Source organism: Chelonoidis abingdonii, chromosome 9, assembly GCF_003597395.2.
Source record: "Chelonoidis abingdonii isolate Lonesome George chromosome 9, CheloAbing_2.0, whole genome shotgun sequence".
Taxonomy (NCBI): Eukaryota; Metazoa; Chordata; order Testudines; family Testudinidae; genus Chelonoidis; species Chelonoidis abingdonii.
Genome location: NC_133777.1, coordinates 51,140,179 through 51,161,449, shown reverse-complemented (window position 1 = coordinate 51,161,449; position 21,271 = coordinate 51,140,179). Strand labels below are relative to the sequence as shown.

General features: G+C 44.7%; 1 protein-coding gene across 1 annotated transcript in view; it reads right to left on the bottom strand.

Moving 5' to 3' along the window:
* CIB2 (calcium and integrin binding family member 2) overlaps positions 1-21,271 on the bottom strand; it is a 118,711-nt gene that overhangs the window by 84,779 nt on the left and 12,661 nt on the right. The window contains exon 2 of the mRNA XM_032763080.2: positions 5,323-5,357. Coding sequence (XP_032618971.1) covers positions 5,323-5,357 — 35 coding nt within the window. The remainder of the gene's footprint in view (positions 1-5,322; positions 5,358-21,271) is intronic.

The window sequence follows — 21,271 nt, the reverse complement described above, 5'->3', positions numbered from 1 at the left end:
TGTTTTCTGCCCCATCAGGCACTGTGCTCTCAACCCGGAAGTGGGAACTATGGGATAGCTGAGGAACAGCTACCCACAGTGCACCGCTCCTGAAATCGATGGTAGCTTTGGACCATGGACGCAAACAATCGATTTCGGGATCCCACTGTGGACGCGCTAAACCAATTTTATTAGATCTGTTTTGTAATATCGGTTTAAGCTAATTCGAAATAATCGTGCAGTGTAGACGTACCCCCAGTCAGTGTAACAGGGACTAGAGACCTAGACAATGACATAAGGCAACCAATCTGGCAGTGGGCCAAAGAGATAAGAACGTTAACATGCGGAGGGATCCCGTTGAACAAATTACTTCATTGCCTCTAGAGAGATTCGTCACCACTGACAACTGCCTGTCAATGCAGTTAGATTGGCTGTGGGTTCAATCAGCCAGCTGGAGCAGGACAACATTAATCAGTTAGCCTTACTTTTATAGAAACAAAGGATGGATTCAATTGCTTGCCACATCAGCAAGTAGCACATAAAATGGACATGTGTCTGGTAATCAATAATAACCCAGAGAATTGCTCAAATGAGCTTGTAAATCATATAAGCATCTGAACCTATTCCATTTTAACTATTTCTCCAGCTGTTTAGTTGCTATTGCAGAAACATTTTCTTTGTACAGACACCTATCAGGAGTTTTAACTAAGGTTTCACCTACAATAACATATTAACCATGATCTGTATGTATGTATTTGGAAATTTGCTCTCTAACATTGTCTCTTTCAAATCCAGTTAAATGTCATTAGTGCCTCAATCATTACTGTGCTTGTTCATATTTCATGAACCCATATATTACACAGATTTGTGCCATGTGAAGCAATGAGACCACACAAGTTGTTCTAAATTATGTATAATAGCTACAGTTTGCCAGTTTTGAGATTACTGTGATTACATTGGGACCGCTATAGATGGCATAGGCTGCTCTAAATTATGCTGGGGGCCATTTTGACCCAAGGATATCGCAGAATTGGAAGCACAAAGGTGGTCTTTCCTTCCCACTCTGCAGTGAGTCTAGACTCGGCACAGCAGAGATTCTAGCCCAGAGTACAGTCAGCTGAAGTAAGCTGGTCACTGGTGCAGGGCTGTGAGGGGGCTGGGTATAAAGCAGTTTTTCTCTGATAAGAAAAAAAAAATTCTGCATGTTTAGCTTTAGCAGTTTGAGAAGAACTTTAATGATGAAAATTAAATCCTTAATTCCTTTCTGGGAATCCACATTTTTGAGCCTACATTTGTTTTTCCCAAATATTCATAGACTATCAGGGTTGGAAGGTCATCTAATCCAACCCCCTTGCTCAAAGCAGGACAATCCCCAAACAGGTTTTTGCCCAGTTCCCTAAATAGCCCCTTCAAGGATTGAACTCACAACCCTGGGTTTAGCACACCAATATGCTCAAACCACCAAGCTATCTCAAGTATTGAATCTGTACCACAAATTTAGTTGACACATTAGTATTGATTGTCACCCAAGACATATTCAGCCAGGCTTTTAATGCAGGTGTTCTGAATTCTTCATTGGTATGTAATTTTTTCTCTCTGGACTGCCTATCCTGCATTTGTATGTTTAGCAGAAATTCATCCCATCACTGATTGTGATGAAGCCAATGATTTTCTCAGGCTATTGGTTCTATTACTGAGTGTTTCCAGCATGCCTTCAGAAATGAACTAATAGGAGAGAGAGAAATGATTCCAGAGAGAAAGGCAGCTTTGAATCAGGCTTGGCAAATCACCACACCTAAAAAAGGTTCAAACATTCTGAGCTTCTGTTAACATGTCTCTATGAAATTGCAACTCACAGCCGACCAGAACCTTGAATGTAAACCACTTAACTTTGTGTCACCTAAGAGTGCATCAGAAGGATGCCTGCTGTAACACACTCCAGCTTATGTGTCAAAGACTCTAACTTATTTAAGAGTTTTATAGCCTTCTCCCAGATCAATATTTCTTAATAGATTCTCCTCAGAAATTAAGTCAGACTTTCTGGCCTTTTGTTCTCCAGATCCTATCCACATACAGTACCTCCTTCAGCAACATGGGAATGATCAAAAGCATTCTCCACCCTCGTGCTGCTGAGAATGGTTTTGAGATTAAAGTCCAGGAGTGGAAATCAAGAGAGCTGTGTGTTAGTCCTAACTCATTCCTAACTACAGACTCCCTGTCCTATCTATAGACTCAGTCCTAACTACAGACTTCCTGTATGAAAAAGGGCAAGTCACTTATCTTCTCTGTCCTTAAGTTTCCCCTATCTAAAATGGAGATCATCATAATTATTTCCAGTTACAATTAATTCATTAATGTTTGTAAAGTGCTTTGAGTTTCAGAGAGGGAAGTGGTGTTAGAAGTTCATTTTAGAGATGTGTATAAAGTGTGCGTGTGTGGGCATCTGAGAATCAAATTAACCTGTGCAATAGGAGTGCAACATCAGTTGATTTTTACAGAGCTCTTAATGAATACACTGCTGCCATGTCTGCATAAATAGGCTGAATTTTCACAGGAAACTATATGCTTTCTCCCAGTACCAAACTCCCAATTTCTAAAAGTTACATTACAATTTGTCCATTAGTTTGGTGCCCACTTCACCCTTCTGTACCAATTGTGACAAATTCTGTTATTGTCTAAGTTGCTGTCCTTCAGCAGAACTGAGAGTCCTGCAGCCTTGACTGGACATACAATTATCATTCATTTTTATTTTATCTGCATGGCTTTCTGTAGGGTACACTGAACACAGAAATGACATCTTTCCAGCTGTACTGATAACGTATCGTTCCTGGGGGTAACACAACTTTCTCAAAGAAGTTACAGCCAGGTCTACAACAAATCACAACCTATGGGATAATTTTTAGCCACAGACTTTGCTAGGGAATGGTGCAGAGCTGCCTAACCCCAGCAGGAACTTCTGGGGGTATGTGTGACATTGCATTCCATATATTTATGGAAATATGCTTATGAGTGTGAATATAATGTAACTGGAATACGCTTTATGCAAAAGGTCTCCTGTAAGGTATCATTACAAATCTTATAATCTACTGAGTTTGTTCATTCTATTTGTATGAATGTATCATTCTTGTATACAGAGCTAGAAATATGAAGTATTGCTCTGAAATCCTATTGTAATTATGCAACGTGTGGGCCATTATTGGTGGTTAAGAATCTTGATGGCTCCCATCCACCAGGACAATTGGTTGTAAATGGCTCTGTTTACTTGTAAGCCTTCCTGTATATGTGGATGCCAGTCAGTGAGTAATGAAGTCTCAAAGGACATGTGAACACGTCACATGATACTGGAATCCATCTTAAACCTGGTGCTTTTCCATTTAGAAGGAAGGGTGGGAACCCAGAGAACGACAAAGGATTCCCGCCTTGTGCCAAAGATATAAAAGGGGGTGGAACAGAACAAAGGGAGCTGTAGTCATGAGAAATCCCCTAGTTACCACCTGAGCTGGAACTAACAAGAACTGTACCGGGTGAAAGGATTGGGTCCAGACTAAGAAGGAGTCTAGTCTGCGAAAGAAGTTTATTGGAACATCTCTGAGGGTGAGATTTACCTGTCTTCAGTTTCTTAAATGTATTAGTCTTAGACTTGTGTGTTTTGTTTTATTTTGCCTGGTAACTTACTTTGTTCTGTCTGTTATTACTTGAAACCACTTAAATCCTACTTTTTATACTTAATAAAATCACTTTTGTTTATTAATTAACCCAGAGTAAGTGATTAATACCTGGGGGAGCAAACAGCTGTGCATATCTCTCTATCAGTGTTATAGAGGGAGGACAATGTATGAGTTTACCCTGTATAAGCTTTATACAGAGTAAAATGGATTTATTTGGGTTTGGATCCCATTGGGAACTGGGTGCCTGGGCGCTGGAGACAGGAAACCTGCTGAGCAGTTTTGGTTACAGTCTGCCGCTTTGGGGGCACGGTTCAGATCCTGGGTCTGTGTTGCAGCGGAGTAGAGTGTCTGCTTCAAGAAGGCAGGGTTCTGGAGTCCCAAGCTGGCAGGGAAAATGGACTCAGAGGTAGTTTCAGCACATCAGATGACAGTCCCAAGGAGGTCTCTGTGACTGAGTCCATCACAATATGCACCTGAGAAAGGTTCAATGTCTGGGGGCCTAAGATGAGAGAGTAGCAGCTGCTACACCTGTTGCAGCTACATTTGAAGAAGTTAGTGCCTGTCTCGGTGCTAGCTTGGAACAGCTTTTCACACCTTGTGTTCAGGGACTGGGTTTGTCTGGCTCTTGCACCCACTCCCACCCTTGCACATATGCTCAGAATGAGTACAATCCAGCCAATTCACATCACAGAAATGCTCTCCCACAACCCTGCAGTATTTTAGATAATAAATTACAGAGAGTAGAGACCTGGGACACATTCAGCCCCATGATAAGTGGATGCATCTCTCAGTGGCTTTGAGGAAGCCCATGGCAGGACTGCATCCTTTCCTCTGTGCGCAGTGAGATAGTCCAAGTTATTGGCTAAAAGTCACCTCCACTTTCCCAATAACTGTGTACTCATCATGGAACCGTTTAGTCTTTTGTGGACAGAACTCATTGAACATTTGACTCATGGAGTTTTACAGACACAAGGCAAAGAATGTTTTCCATACAGAACACGTTTATTCCTGAGCTCAACACAGCTCCTAACATTTGCAAAGACAAAAACCTTTTACCTGCCATTTCTCATAGATGATCAGAGTATGGCTCAATCCTGCACTACTGATGCAGGCAAAACTCCTCCACTGAAGTCCAATGAGATTTTTGCCTGCTTCAGAAGGATGGGATTAGGCCCAAGTGTCACCAAGAAAATTAAGCTGTCCATAAGCCAGCACATTTTAATGTTACTGCAATTTCAGGCCCACCTGTTCTGCTCACCCTAAAGTCTATAGCAAAGCTTTCATTAACAAGAAAGGATGGGGCCCTTAGTGGTTAAACTGAGCAGGTTTAGCAATTACAAAGTGATTTTAGATGACAGTACAAGTTGGCAGGCATTCAACAGAGGAATGACTTCCCTGACTTTCCCTGCCATGGTACTACTAGAGTTGGTTTTTTGCTATCACCTGTCTTGCCAATGTAACAGTATTACAATAAGAACAGTAGCAGAACTGAGTCCCTAGCTAGCAGGGTACTGGTGAGTTCATACATTTGTGTATTATAGGTACATTTTAGGACCAAATCCTGTGCTCATTTACTCACATTGGCTTTAATGAGTTTCCCCACATGAGTGAGGAGAGCATAATTTGGCCCTTTCCATACAAATTATGAAGGAAGAATGGAGTATGATCTGCTTACCGAAGGATTTCTTTCCGAGTGAAGAAGGTACAATCCTGTTAAAAGAGAAAACACATTACTATACTAGAGAGATACAGTTATCAACTGCAAGAAAATGGCTTCTACCTTCCTGGAAAGAAGGTAAGCTTATGCATAGCCTGGTTTGGGTTCACAGTGAGGTGCTGGGAAATGTAGGCTGTCAAATAACTGAAATGTGAACTGACCTAAAATGGAGGATGCGACTGTCAGAAGGGTTTTATTTATTGATGGACTGAAATATCAGAAAACATATCATGTCTGCTATATGTGCTACGTGTGGCGTTGCTCAGGCTAGCCCCAGAATTGTGAGATGACCAGACTAGAAAGGGGACTAAGACCAATAAGAAGAGCTCTGTGCCAAAAATGTGCAATAAATGGACTTGGGGGAATCTGTCTTTTAACTTTTTTTAAATTTGTACTGCAAAATATACACAGCAAACTAAATTGCAAACAATTATTATTAATACTTGTTTATATTGCGGTAGCACCTAAGAGCCCCAGTGATGGACCAGGACTCCATTATCATAGGCACCGCACAAACGCAGAACAAAAAGACGGTCCCACTCCAATGAGCTTACAAATTAATCCACCTTCCCAATGGTATTTGGAGAGACAAGCCATTGCGTAGATGGAAATAATTTACTAAACTTCAAAGCAGAGCTGGCTGACTACAACCAAGCACAGCACCCAGAGCTCATGGCGATTCTGAGGGCTGTCTGGTTCAACCACGTCTGTTTCTTTTTTCAGTCACTGTTTACAAACATTTATATGAATGGGGTTTTTTCCTCCTGAAGACTGGCACTTCTGACCATACCGCAAAAAGCCCATCATCATTATTGCTTCTAGTTGATGCCCTTGGTGGAAGTCTTAGTAATGGCCAACAACTGAATGGACCGTGGAAAATTCACACCTAGATCAGCAAGCTCCCCTGGGATTCAGTCCTGTGAGGTTCTGAGCACTCTGGCCTTAATCTATCAATGCACTTGCTAAGCACATGCCTAAGTGTTTTGCTGGATTGAGGCCAGAGTACTCAGCACCTTGCTGATCTAACACAAGGTGAAGGATGAGCTACGTTGTCAAGCACTGTGGGGAAACAGAACCTATCACTGACCATACTGCAGTGTGCAGTTCTGTGGATAACGAGAAAATTCCTCTTCATCAGCTCTGTTAATCCAGCGCCTTCCTCCAGCATAAACTGATAGTAAATTCATCAACACCACGTTTCCCTAGTTTGCTTATGAGAATGTCATGTGGGACTGTCAAAAGCCTTACTAAAATCAAAATACATCACATCTACTGCTTCCCCTCATCCACAAGGCCAGCAACCTGGTCAAAGGAGGCTATTAGTCATGCCAAACCAATCTTGTTCTTGATAAATCCATGTTGCCCGTTCCCTATTTGACTCTAGGTGCTTACAAATTTATTGTTTATTAATGTATTCCAGTACCTTTCCAGGTATCAAAATTAGGCTGACTGGTCTATAATGTCATTCACTTGGAGCAAATCTTGCCCCAGCCTCCACGGCTGGGAAGGGTTCCTTGTTAGCAGAATTCGTACAGTTCTCCTGGACAAGAGGCTAGGCGCAACGTTTGGGGAGGAAACACAGGGAATGGACATCCTCTGATCTTCCAGTCTGTGGCTGAGGCACATGAAGGGAGCAGAGCCTCAGCAGCACAGCTCCATGGCTTGGCAGGAAGATTCCTCCTGCTCCACCCCACTATACTCCTGTGCCCAGCTTATCAGGCTGGCATGAGGATTTGGCCCTTAATGATTTTCTTTTTAATGTAAATAGTGTAAAATATATTGCATTTTCCACAGTTAGTTAGTGACAAAGTAACAATGTTTGACCGTTAGATGTCCTGATTAGAGCAGGTAGGGGAAGCAAATACTCTTGCTCTTTAGACCCCTGAAGAAAAATCATTTAATTCCTGGACTGAGAATCATTTTGGCCAACTGCCTGTTCCTTCCAGGAGGGGCAATAGCTGGTTGTAGCAGCATCCTCTAGGCTGTCTCAGGTTTCCAGGTAGGCGATCACACCTGCTTCCATCAATTATTAAGTTGTCTTGCTCCTGTCTATACGAAGTGGTAGGAAAGGCTGCTCCTCCTTTCGTGTATTGTGTAACAGAATAGTGTTACAGGGGCACAATCGAAGGGCTCCTTGTGAGCTGCTGACAGTGATGTCACATTGTCTGGAACTGCACAAAGTGAAATAAGAGCCAGCTGGTTAAGTCTTCATTAATTCCAGCACATGTAACACCTACTGTCAAGGTATTGTTTAAAGACGCTTCATTTACCAATGAATGGCTGGTGTAGTTTGACAAATAAATGTGATGCTGTCACTAGCAATCTTTCTGTAATTATATAGACTCAGAAAAGCAGTGGAAACTGTTATTTAACTAGCGAGCTAATGGGGGACATATGTACAAGTGGATGCAAAGATGAAAAGGACAAAATTACCTTTTAAGAATGACTTAAGCTGCTCTACTTTCCTGAAATAAACACATTTAAAGATGATTTGGAAACACAGTGGTGGCCCAGCTATTTTATAACATAGTTTCTTTTTGAGTGTGGGGACAGAAAAAATCATGGTTTAATCACGTTAGGGAGCCATGTTTTAATCCTTTTAGAGCCTTAGCCTAAACCATAGTTACATAGGACATAGAACTGGAAGCGACTTCCAGGGTCATCATGTTGAGACCTCTGCTACTGCATCCTTTACATGGCTTTCCACAGTGCATCCAGGAAAAAATACATCATACGTTATAGCAAAGGTGGGCCATGACAATGTCCCTCAGCCAAGTCTGAACATAGCAACTGGGTCTTACAGTGGTATAGAGAGACAAGGTGGGTGAGGTAATATCTTTTACTGGACCAACTTCTGTTGGTGACAGAGGCAAGCTTTTGAGCTACATAGAGCTCTTCTTCAGGTTAGGGAAATGTACTCAGAGCGTCACAGCTATATACAAGGTAGAACAGATTGTTTAGCATAAGTAGTTAACATATTTCAAGGGACCATTTAAGATGAAGTGACCCATTAACATCTCACCAGTTATGGGAGAGGGTAAAGGGGGAAAAAGGCTGGGGGAGGGATTAAGTGGATTACAGATTATTGTAAGAAGCCATCAATCCAGTGAATTTGTTCAGTTCATGATTTTTAGTGTCTAGCAAAGTTGTGAATTTAAGCTTCCAGGCTCATTCTTTGAAGGTGTACAGGTTTCCTTTGAGGATGAGGACTGAAAGGTCAGATATAGAGTGATCACTTTGTGAAAAGTGTTCACCCACAAGTGATAAGATATATTTTTGTCTTTTATCATTTTTCTTTGTAAATTCATTCAAGAGTGATTGTCTTGTTTCACCCACATAGTTGTTGTTGGGGCATTTAGTGCATTGGAAGAAGTACACCACGTTGTTAGCTGTTTGGCTGCATGTGTTCCCTCTGTGTGCCATCCCGGTTCTGTGCAAGTAGCTGGCACAGCGGACCTTGAGCAAACTGCCCAATGACCACAAGATTTGCTAAGGTATGAAGGCACTTGGTCAGGTTTATTGTCAATGAAGCACAGTCCTAGCTCCCCAGATCAATGCCTTCAGTTAGACTAGCACATGTATGCCTGTGACAATGGATACAGTTTAGTGAATGGCTGGACTTTCCATTCCCCCATCTGCTGGCCAAAGACACTCCCTCTGTGATACCTCTTTATACACCAATACGAACAAGTTAAGTATTGCCCCTCTGACAGGGCTAGGTGCCACCCTCTGATGGGGCTAGGTGCCACCATCCTTCTGGAATGTGTTTGTGTGTATTCTTGTGCCTAGCACTACTTAGGAATGTGTGTTTCTGCAATATCAGCCCTGTTCTTGCCATGTCCTGTGAGCATGCCCTGCCTCTAGTCACAGACTGACTTTGCTTTATATTAGCAAAGCTTTGACCACTATTTTAGCTCAGGCCTCATACTAGGCCTCTGATACAAGGGCTTCTGTTTCAGGCCCTCTTCCTACTACACACCACATTTTGTGATAGGCATGGGTAGACTCATGGATCTTGAAAGGTGTGGTGTAGGGGGTATTGTATCATCATAGCAGTGGAGATATGGCTACAGGTTTTGCATCTGGCACCAGATTCTGACAGAAGAACAGTTTCAGTTTGTGGGTCCTGGTCTATGGGGAGTTTGCTTCTAGAGATGAGCCTGGAGAGGTTGGGGGAATTATTTGAAGACCAGAAGAGGGGGTTCAGGAAAGATATCTTTTAGGATGTGGTCCCCATCAAGTATGGGTTGTAATTGTTTGATGATATCCCATATAGGTTCCAGGTGACAACAAGAGGTGTGTAATTGGAGGGGGATTTATTTTTGTATTGAAGAAGGTTCTCTCAGGGTATTTGCATGGCCCGTTCTATGATGCGGTGACCTACTTCTCTGATGGAGTATCCTTGTTGGGTGAAGGTGTTTTTAAGTGAATTAAGGTGTATATTCCAGATCTTCTCATCGAGCATATTTTGTGGTACTTGAGTGCCTTGCTGTAGAGAACAGATTTCTTGGTGTGTTTGGGGTGGTTACTGGATCTGTGAAGGAAGGTGTGGTGATCCGTGGGTTTCTTATATATAGTTGTCTGTAGGGTTCCATTACTGAAGCTGATTGTGGAGTCCAGGAAGTTAATGCTAATGTGAGAATGTTCTAGAGAAATTTTAATGGACGGGTGGTGGTTGTTGAAGTTATGGTGGAAATGTATGAAGGAGTTTAGGTTGTCTGTCTAGAGGATGAAAATGCCATCAGTGTAACCATCAGGAATTAAGGCCTGCAGCAGGACTAGTCTCGAGGCAACCTCATCAGTACAGCTGCCATTAGTACAGATGGCAGCAGCAGTTTGATTAGCCACACGCCTTGATTGGATGCTGAGGCCAGCAGGGTGGCTCTTAAACCAGCAAGAGCAGCAGCTTGCTATCTTCTCAACACTTATGCCCACCACTGTACCTGCTTCTGTGCTACCCTGCTCCTGCCTTGCACCTAGTCTTGCCTTGGTCCTGTCCCTACTGTGAGCCCTTCCTTGCCTAATACCTTCCTTGCTCCACTTGCTGACCTCAGGTTTTGACTCCTGGCTCCTGACTCCAGACTCTGGCTTTGCCCAGTTGCAAAGTATAGATAAGATTAAAACTACCCCAAAGTTTAGATATGTTGATAGCTGCAGTTTTGGTTTGTTCCATCGTAGAAACTTCCTGAATGTTTGCATCCTCTTTATATAGGCACTTTACATAACACACTGTCTATAAACTTATTTCAGGACTGCATGTTCAAATATCAGCCCAATGTCTAAAAAGTGTTTTGCATTTGAGAAGATTGGCTGATCCCACCTGGCATATAGTAAATAATTTTATTGAATTTTGTAGTGGCTGGAACTCTGGCAATTTAATTCCAATTTAATTAAGACTTTTGGCCGGGATAAACGTGGAGGTGAATCATCTAATTTTCATCTGGCAATTTCATTCATACAGAAAATTATATAACGAGAAAGAATAAGTAGTAAACTAGCACATTATATTACCTCCTTCATAGTGGAGGGTGAATGGGGCTGGGAGAGACACGGGTTTAGTAGTCTATGTATTAGATTGGCAGTACCCAGCCTCCCTCAAAGTTGAAGTTCAAATCGCAATAGAATCACCCCATCTTTCCAAGAGATAGAATATTTACTACCATGTACATTACTGCACTTGGGTCTTTCTGATCAGACCCTTACCAGCCATGCACCTGTCTGTGCTGCATGGGTATTGAAGCTCTGATGGCATTTTTCATAAAAGCAGGGGCCAGATCCTCAACTGGTCTAAATGCCCATAATAAACCAAGTTATAACAATTTGCACAAACTGAAAATTTGCCCTGAAGAGTTTATTCCCCATGACCCCAGCCAAAATATTCCCTTCCTTTTTGATCCCTACTGCTATACAGATGGCTGAACTACCTTCATCCCACTAGAAGTGCTCTGTGTGTGTGAAAGTTTCTGGAACCAAGCTCCTGCTCTCCAAGTAGGAAATGCACAATGTTGCATGCTTTAGCCACTGAGAGGATGTCTCCTCCTTTTATGTAGGCCTAACGTTCAATTCAAACTGTCCCAATGCCCTTAAAAATAAAAGTTAATTAGATGTCTGCTGAAGGGTCATTGATGTCCTTAGAAGTCCTGCAACCAAAGGTGCACATTATCTACTAATGCACCTTCACCATTAAAATTTCTTTTTTCTGTATATCTGACTGGAGCAGTGAATATAATGAGCTTCTTTTGGTCATAAACCAACCAAATTCCAATTAACTTTTCAGAAGTCTCCTTCCTCCATACCCCATCACCTTTACCCTGAACCTAGGCCTAAACGTCCAGAGTCTGAGTTTGTTCAAATATGCTCAATCTGAAATTTGTTCCAAGTAGTGTATTGTGTTGCCTTAATTAGCAAGAGTGAAGTGCTGGCCTTTCAGCATAGGCAATCAATTAAGTTTAACCCTAATTTGGATGACTTTTGAAAGAGGTTTTTTTTTCGGGGGGTGGCGGGGGGAATAAGAGAAAAGGGGGAGGGGTTCTCTTCCATTCTCATGGGAGGATTAATAACCATCTTGTGCTTTCAGGGATAAATTCCAGCCACCCCTTCCTGGGTGCACAAGGTTGGGACAAGGTCGCAGGAGGAAGTTGAATTTCAGCAGAGCAATAGTCCTGGGGTCAGAGCAGTGCCTTTTCCTGCCCCTATGAAAAATCTCTCTAGATTTAGCCAAAATCTAAGCCACAGAAAATCATCATTTGTGCATATGCACAAGTTTGTGGTACAATTTGATCTCCTACTAGGCTGTATTGTACATGTTCTCAGACCTTAATGAGCATCCCACAGCCCTTCAAAGTGAACACTGAATTCTAAATGCTAAGAACACTGGCAAAAGGGTGCCTGCTCCTACTTTCCTCACCAAAATGCCCTTTGGCCTAGGAAAAAGTGCATAGACTGACAGCCAGGCAGCCAGGAGCTCCAATCCCACTATACAACCCTTACTATTGGGCAGGGCTTCATTTCCCTATGCCAGAGGTTCTCAAACTGTGGTCCACAGACCACCAGTGGTCCATGAGCTCCATTCAGGTGGTCCACGGATAGTTCCCTCTAAGGTGTGCAGGCAGGCATGGCTTCACTAATTAGATACCTGAACCCTGGAGAAGATACATATGTAAGGTGAAGTGGTGGTCGGGGCGGGGAGTAGTGTGGTGAGAAGAAAGAGTGGGGAGCATTTGGCATGTGCAGGGCTGCAGCGGCCAGAGAAAGAGGTGACTTTCCCCAGCTCCAGTATTGCAGCTGCCAGGGAGAGATGGCCCTCATTCCCAGCCCCAGCTCGGGGACTGCTGTGGCGGGGGAGAGACCCCCTGTGACAATGCAGTTCTGGCGGGACCCAACTGAGAATGCCAATTCAGGACCAATTGCTTAAACAGGGCAGTTACAGCCCGAGGCTGGGGTTTTCCATCTCTAAGGCAAACCAAACCAGCCAGCCAAAGAGGACTTCGGTCTCACTCTACTGGCTAACCACAAGTCACACAAGCAATTCCCTTAGACACGCCAGTTTCCCATCATCACCTACACCCACAATAAAGGAAAGGTTCTCTCGATCCCAAAAAAATCAAGCCCCAGACCCAGGTCAATATACAAATTAGATCTTACCCACAAATCACACTGTTGCCAATCCTTCAGAATCTAAAATCTAAAGGTTTATTCACAAAAGGAAAAAGATTTAGATGGAGAGCTAGAATTGGTTAGATGGAATCAACTACATACAATAATGGCAAAGTTCTTGGTTCAGGCTTGTAGCAGTGATAGAATAGAATAAATTGCAGGTTCAAATCAAGTCTCTGGAGTACACCCACAGCTGGGATGGGTCATTCAGCCCTTTGTTCAGAGTTTCAGTCTGTAGCAAAGTCCCTCCAGAGGTAAGAAGCAGGATTGACGACATGATGGAGATGAGGCATCAGCCTTTTATAGTCTTTTCCAGGTGTAAGAACACTTCTTTGTTCTTACTGTGGAAAATTACAGCAAAATGGAGTCTGGAGTCACATGGGCAAGTCCCTGCATACTTTGCTGAGTTACAAGGTGTATCTGCCTTCTCTCAATGGGTCAATTGTGTAGCTGATGGTCCTTAATAGGCCATCATGCAGGCTAGGCAAAACTAACACCCACTTGTCTGGGATGTTTCCCAGAAGCATAGCATAAGTTTGAAATACAGACAATATAGAGCCAATATTCATAACTTGAACTACAAAATGATACATACACATAGACAGCATAATCATAACCAGCAACCCATAACCTGGTCTTAGACACCTTATATGACCCCTTTACATAAGATTTGGTGTCACTACAAGACCTTGGTTGCAACCATGTTCTATATGGTCCCATCTTATATCAATGTCACCCCACCCCCAACCCTCCTTCCCAGTCCCAGCTCGGTGGCTCCCAAGGCAGGGTAAAGGGTCACATCCCTCACATTAGGAAAGTAAGGCTACTGATATTAAAATATGAGTTGTGTGCTTTTATTTGTAGGACAAAAAAAGTTAAAGGTTTTTTTTTTAAATTATAGTGCTTTTATCCAAAGCGTTTGTACCATTAGCTAACTATATTGTAAAGCAACATTTAGAAAGATTATTAATTTGTCTGCTGAGACCCTCAGCAATTTTCAAGTGGTCCGTGAAAAAAAAGTTTGAGAACCACTGCACAATGAGGGAACCAAGTATCATTTTCACGATTTTATAGATTAGCTATGGCAAAGCCAGGATTAGAAACAAGATCTCCAATATAAGACACCAAACTCTCATTCATTAAGCCAGTGATTCTCAACCAGGGGTATGAGTACCCCCAGGGGTACGCACAAGTCTTCCAGGGGATACATCACCTCATCTAGATATTTGCCTTGTTTTACAACAGGTTACAGAAAAAGCACTAGTGAAGTCAGTACAAACTAAAATTTCATATATCCAATGACTTGTTTATACTGCTCTATAGACTACACATTGAAATCCAAGTACAATATTTACATTCCAATTGATTTTATAATTATATCATAAAAATGAGAAAGTAAGCCATTTTTTAGTAATAGTGTGGCTGTGACACTTTTCCATTTTTATACCTGATTTTGTAAACAAATAGTTTAAGTGAGCTGAAACTTAGGTGTATGCAAGACAAACCAGACTCCTGAATGAGGTACAGTGGGTCTGGAAAGGTTGTGAGCCACTGCATTAAGCCACACCGCTTCTCACAAAGAATACGCCAAATCTATAGGCTTGGATATGCTTTCAGTAAAATTGGGCTACTTTGGCATACTTACCTTATGATACCTACAGATTAAAAAAAAAATACCCAAGAGTCATAACTTTAGTCCCTTGCTCTAAATGCTGGAAAATACTTTTCTTGTGGAACTATAAATAGAACTCAGGAGTTCTAAATTTCAGTCCCCTGGTCTCATCATTATAACATACTCCCCTCCTAGAGCAAGACAGAAAACCCAGGAATTCTGACACCCAGAGTTCTATTAATGTCTAATAAATAAATGCACTTGGCAGAATTTTGGGGGCTTTTTAAAAAAGGAAAAATGTTAAAACAGACTAAAAAATTGCTTCATTTACTGTCCAAGCTCAGTATTGAGCACTTTATCCAGCTCCCTTTCAAACTAAAGGAACAGTTCCAACTATCTTTAATGATGCAGGATAAAGCCCTGGCTAAAGCTGGGGTTCTGTGGCAAAAATAGTATGTGTACAAGAGGGCTGAATTATGGTTGCATGGATAACCATAATTTAGTATTTCCTAACTTTTGAGTGCTTCACTTTGCATTCTTAATGTTCTCAGTGAAAGGGCTGGTCTACACTTTTGGCACCAGTTTTGCTGAATTGTTTTTGAACAGATTTTGTTAATAAACTCTATAGATCAGACCTAAATGTTTATAATTTAATACATATTTACACCTAGCAAAGTGGGTATATGATGTCACCATTCTAATCTGGTAGCAGCTGGCCCTCGGTTTGCATAGGAGCACTATGAACAACTATGCCAGGGCCAGTGGAGAAACAGGCCCATTAAACCTCCCCTTAAAGTGAATAGGGACACTTCCATTGACTTCAGTGGGAGCAGGGTTGAGACTTGACTCCAATCCAAGCTGGAAAATAGGATAGTTCAAAAACTTGGACATAAATTCTTGGTTCTAGCATTAAAAGAAGTTTGAAATAATGAAGATTTCTGTCTAGACACCAAGAATAAAACTAATACAGATAAGTGTTCAATATATATCTTAGCTGTTTACAGCACAAGTACAGTTAGCAGATTCACACAAGACCTTTGGCTGATGTGCAGTTTCAAAGCTTGAACTGCATATATAGGGTTTAATCCTGCTATCAGTGAGTGTAGACTAGCGCCTTCTTGCTCACTGTACAAATTAGCCGGAGACCTCTTATTTTGCAACCCAGTGTGCTTTTATTTCCCTGTGTTGATTCCTACCACCATCTATATACAAGTCAACTGCAGTTCGGTAGCCAGCCAGGGGACAGCTAGTGCCTGTTGCTAGCCAGGAGCAACAGTTCCTTACCCTGCTCTTTCTCTCCCCACCTTCACTTCCTTACTGTCAGCCTATAGGCCTTCCTCTCAGCAGGCTCACAGGTGATTGCTCCATACCCTGCCAACTCCAATCAGTTCCCCTGTATGGGAGCTGCACTAGCAGGTTCTGAGCTAATGGGCTGGTTCAGTGCCTCTTAGCCCAGCACCCTGTTACACATCCTCCCTCTTAAGAACAGCACCCCCAGGGCCACCTTTGGCCCCTCAACCCTTCCACCATTCCCCCAAAGGAGGCTCTTTTGGGGAGACCTCCCCACTGGGTTGCTCCCAGCCAGTGGCCAAGATGGTTTTTCCATCCCTCCCCCACAGAAGGAGCATTTCTCCAGGAGTGGTGCGCCCCCCCCGCAATCTCTGCCTCCACCCACAGGTCATCACACCAATTGCAGGGTGGAAGGCCCCTTATCTCCATCTCCCCCTGTGCATCTGGCTGGGATTCAGGGTTTCTTTCAACTTCTAGCACTATCTCCTGCACCTCAGTTTCCCCCAGCTCTCCTTGCGGTTCAGGCTCCTCTCACCAGGGCAGGGCTTTCTGCACCTCAGTTTCCCCCATTTGTCCCAGTACATCTGGGGTTTCTTCCAAAGACAGCAGGGCCAGGGGGTGTTCCCCCACACCCCTTTCTTCTCCAGGTCCATCATCCCCTGCTGTCCTTTCTCTAGCCCCTTGTGTCAGGGCAGACCACACTGCCTACATTCTCCACTATGTGTAGACGAGCGGGCTCACCCCTGCAGCACCTCCTGCTAGTGACTTCCAGGAGTTAGCTCTGGAGCACCTTCTGCAGGCCAGTGATCAGCCTGTCCTCTGGCCCCCATGTCCCTTCCTGGACCCCAGTGCCCCTTTAACTGGGGTGCTGCCCCCAGTACAATCTGGGTCTTCCCTCCCTGTCAAACCCTCAACCCACTATCCCCACTTTGCCTCAGTTTTGGCTACCGCCCAGTCTCCATCTAGCCCCCATTCACTTGGGCAGACTGCAGTATCAGCCACTCGTCAAAATGAAAGGGGTCTGGACTAGCTGCCTTTACCCATCCTCAGGCTGCCCCTCTGCAAGCCCAATACCTAGGTGGGCCTAGAACTAGGCCCTGCAGCCTGGGGAGTTGCTGGCTTAGGGCTTCCCAGCTCTACCTCACTCTAAGTCCCCTGGGTGAGCTCCCTAACAGCCAAGCCTGTCTCCCTCTCCAATCAGAGAGAGGGCTCTCTCTTCCTTCTTACAAGGCCCTGTTGCTCAGTTTTGGGCGTGGCTCCAGCTGGAGCCACTTCCCCCAGTCATCTATTGGGTTTCCAGGAAGTGGGCGGGCAAAGCTAAAGGATCCTCCCCCAGCCTAAGGGGAGGACCCACAGGACCACAGAAGCCCACTGATTACTGGGGACAACTAATACAAGAACAGGGACGGGAGTGTGGTCAGAGGGTCATAAGAAGGGAGCCTGACGGGGACACCGAGCAGAGAACCCTGGACAGCGCCCACTGCTCCTCGAAGGCGTCAAGGGAGCCAGTGGACGCCGCCCAGAGGAATTCCGCCCGGATACGTGAACGGACCATGGACCGGAAACAAGCCCCACTTCCCCCAGTCAGCCAGGGTTTTACCATGCCCAGCCCCAGCGCTATGCAAGGCTTTTCCAACCCCTTCCAGGTTGGAGTGGGTAGTCACCCCACTACAGTGAGGTAAATGAAAGTTTTGCCATTAACTTTAATGTGACCACAAGCAGATTTACTGGGCCCGATACTCTAGTACCCTTTTTGTACTTATTTACAGTGCTCTCATGCAAAGTGAGTGTAAAACATCACCAAGTGAGAATGGCACAGTTTTACCTCCACTTTACACAGGTTTAAATATCTACATAAGTGACAAGGCAGTGGTGAAGCAGGGCCAGAGTCTCTCTAGATTTGCCAGAGCTAGCAGAGGCCTTAATGAACTCTCGTTGTGCCATGCTCTGTATACAGATTTTTAGGGACTATTCATGAGCTATCCAGCACACTATATGGCCAGAGAAGTGCCCTTCACAGGATACATCTTGCGCGTTTTAGGACAGAGCCTTGAATCTCTATGATAAAGAGCCATTAGTCCAGCTTTACAGAAGTTTTCCAAGGAGTCATGAAACAGACAATTTGAAGGGAAAGCAAAAAGGCCAAGCTAAGGAACAGACATGCTTTTAGGGTACTTTCAACACAAGGGTCTCCCTTACTGACACTCTTTCTGGAGTTAAGGTGTCTTGACAGGTCATGAGCTATTCACTGAGAGAACAAGAGTCTGCACATTACCTCCATATGGTCCACAAGTGCACTCCTTTAACTTTTGTAATTAGGCCTTGTAAATTGTAGATCTTTCCAGCATAGCTTCTCAGAGCATGTGACTAGGTGAAATTAAATGTAAATGCCTCCTGCTAGCAGACCTGGTCACCTTTTGGGCCGAGTCTTTGCAGAGTGGGGTCCTCCCTCTCTCATGCAGGCGAGCCGTGCTCGCCTTATTGCTGAGGAGGGGGAACCTCCGCGACCTATGGAATTGGCGTCCTGTCTCACTCCTCAGCACGGACTACAAAATCGCTAGCTTCTGGCATTTTTTCCTCCAGTCCTTAAATTAACAGCATTTTGTTTAAATGCAGCTATAATCTGGATTAGGGTGCTACTGTGTGGATACAGATGTTAACTGAGAATCCTGAGAGATGGAAGACTCTATGCTCAGGAGAGGAACAGGGAGCAGGTGAGCTGAACTGGTCAAGTTTGTAAGGGCCCTATGATATAAAGGATAAGGCACTGAGTTAGCAAATCAGGTTTGGCTCTGCTACTGACTGGGTATGTGACCTTGGGCAAGTCATTCAGCCTTGCTTAGAATATGAGATTAATTGTCTCTACCCAACTTTAGAAAGTGCTTTGATAGACACACAATACACTATAGAGGCTGCTATATGTGTTAATATAATAAGGGGAGAGAAGGGGCTTTTTGTGTCCATGAATGTGCCACAGCTGGTGGATGAGGATTTATGCTAACACAGTGATAGACCTTAGGGGTACTGAGATGCAATGATCCACTGGCGTGATTGCAGATAGTTTCTCTCCCAGTCCAGGAAGTCAGGGGTAGTCAACAGGCAGACTGCAGGCCAAATCCGGACCACCAGAAGCTTTTGAACAGACCAAGAAATCTTTTTACTTATTATTATAATTTTTTAATATTATTTTCTCTGGAGTCTGGACCTTGAACAAGAAATTTGGACTTTGATAAAAAATAATTGATTACCCTTGCTGTAAGACCTTGTTGTAAACTATTATTTGCATCTTTGCAAATTTTCAATAGCATTAACAGTTAGGGAGATAGATAATTGTGCTGCAAATGCTGATACTTACTTTTACAAAAATATCAAATGTACATTCAGAGCATAGCAATAATAGATGGCCCCACAGTACATAGGATGCAATTCCCTCAATGGAATCTGCTGGTGTCGCCAGCCACAGAAGGGCAGCCTGCAGTTTATGAATGGCAGCAGCGGAGCCCACTGAGTGACTTACAACCAATCATTCAGCAAAGAGTCCTGTGGCACCTTATAGACTAACAGAAGTTTTGGAGCATGAGCTTTCGTGGGTGAATATCCACTTCATCGGATGCATGTAGTCTATATGCATCCGACAAAATGGGTATTCACTCACAAAAGCTCATTCTCCAAAACTTCTGTTAGTCTATAAGGTGCCACAGGACTCTTTGCTGCTTTTACAGATCCAGACTAACAAACACAGCTACCTCTCTGATACCAACCAATCATTCACTAATTTTGGGGGCAAATATTTTCATGTTGGGCTATGGAAAGCAAGACGGGGACGCAGGAAGACTGACAAAGGAATTCAAAGATGATGATGCTCTGAGACTAAAGCTTCAGGTTTGTGAGGTTATCGCAATGCACATTTATCACATCAATTATTTAAGGGTAAATAAACCTGTAAGACTACAAGTGTATAATTCTGCTCTTTATATTGCACATGCTTCATAGAGAGTATATTTATTATGAATAGGGGTGCCAATTTTCTAATGGCACAAAACAGAACACCCTAGCCCTGCCCCTTCTCCAAGGCCCCGCCCCCTTCCCCACCATTTCCCAGAAGCCCTACCCCCTACTCACTACATTCCCCCTCCTTTGGTGGCTCGCTCTCCCCCACCCTCACTGGACTAGGGCACAGGCTTGGGGTGTGGGAGGGAGCTCCAGGCTAGAAGGTGGGGCCAAGGAATTTGGAGTGTGAGAGAGGGCTGCATGTTGAGGCAGGGGGCTGGAGTGCAGGAGGGGGTGAGGGATCTGGGATGGGACGGGGAATGAGGGTTCAGGGTGTGGGAGGGGGTTCTAGGCTGGGGCAGGGAGGTTGGGTGCAGGGAGGGTGAGGGCTCTGGGCTGGGGGTAAAGGTTCTGGGCTGGGGATGAAGAATTTGGGGTGCAGGAGGGGGCTCCAGGTTTAGGGGGGCTCAGGGCTGTTACAGGGGGTTGGGGTTCAGGGGTGTGTGAGGGCTGTGGGCTGGGGGTACAGTATCTGGGGTGGGGCTGGGGATGAGGGGTTTGAGATGCAGAAAGGGGCTCCAGTTTTGGGGGGAGGCTCAGGGCTGGGGTGCAGGAGGTGAGGGCTCTGGGTTGGGGGCAGGCTCTGGATGAGGCTGGGGATGAGGGCTTTGGGGTGCAGGAGAGGGATCCAGGTTTAGGGGGGCTCAGGGATGGGGTAGGGGGTCGGGGTGCAGGAGTGGGTATGGGTTCTGGGCTGGGGGTATAGCCTCCGGAGTGGGGCCAGTGATGAGGGCTTTGGGGTGCAGGAGAGGGATCCAGGTTTAGGGGGGCTCAGGGATGGGGTAGGGGGTCGGGGTGCAGGAGTGGGTATGGGTTCTGGGCTGGGGGTATAGCCTCCGGAGTGGGGCCAGTGATGAGGGCTTTGGGGTGCAGGAGGGGGCTCTGGGTTTGGTGGGGCTCAGGGATGGGGAAGGGGCTTACCTCAGGTGGCTGCCAGTCAGCGGCACAGCGGGGTTAAGGCAGGCTGCTTGCCTGTCCTGACACGTTGCACGTGCCCCAGAAGCGGCCTGTAGGTCTGACACTAGTAAGCAGGCAAGACAGAAGGCTCCATGCACTGCTCTCACCCGCCACCAGCACCATCCCCCCAGCTCCCATTGGCCTGGGGAGTATGGAACCAGTGCTCGGGGAGGGGGCAGTGTGCGGAGCCCCTTGGCCCCCCTTCCTAGAAGCTGGACCTGCTGGCCACTTCTGGGACGCAGAGTGGTGCCAGGACAGATAGGGTCTAGCCTGCCTTAACGGTGCTGACCGGAGCTACCAGGATCCCTTAAGACCAGGTGTTCTGGTTGAAAACTGGACATC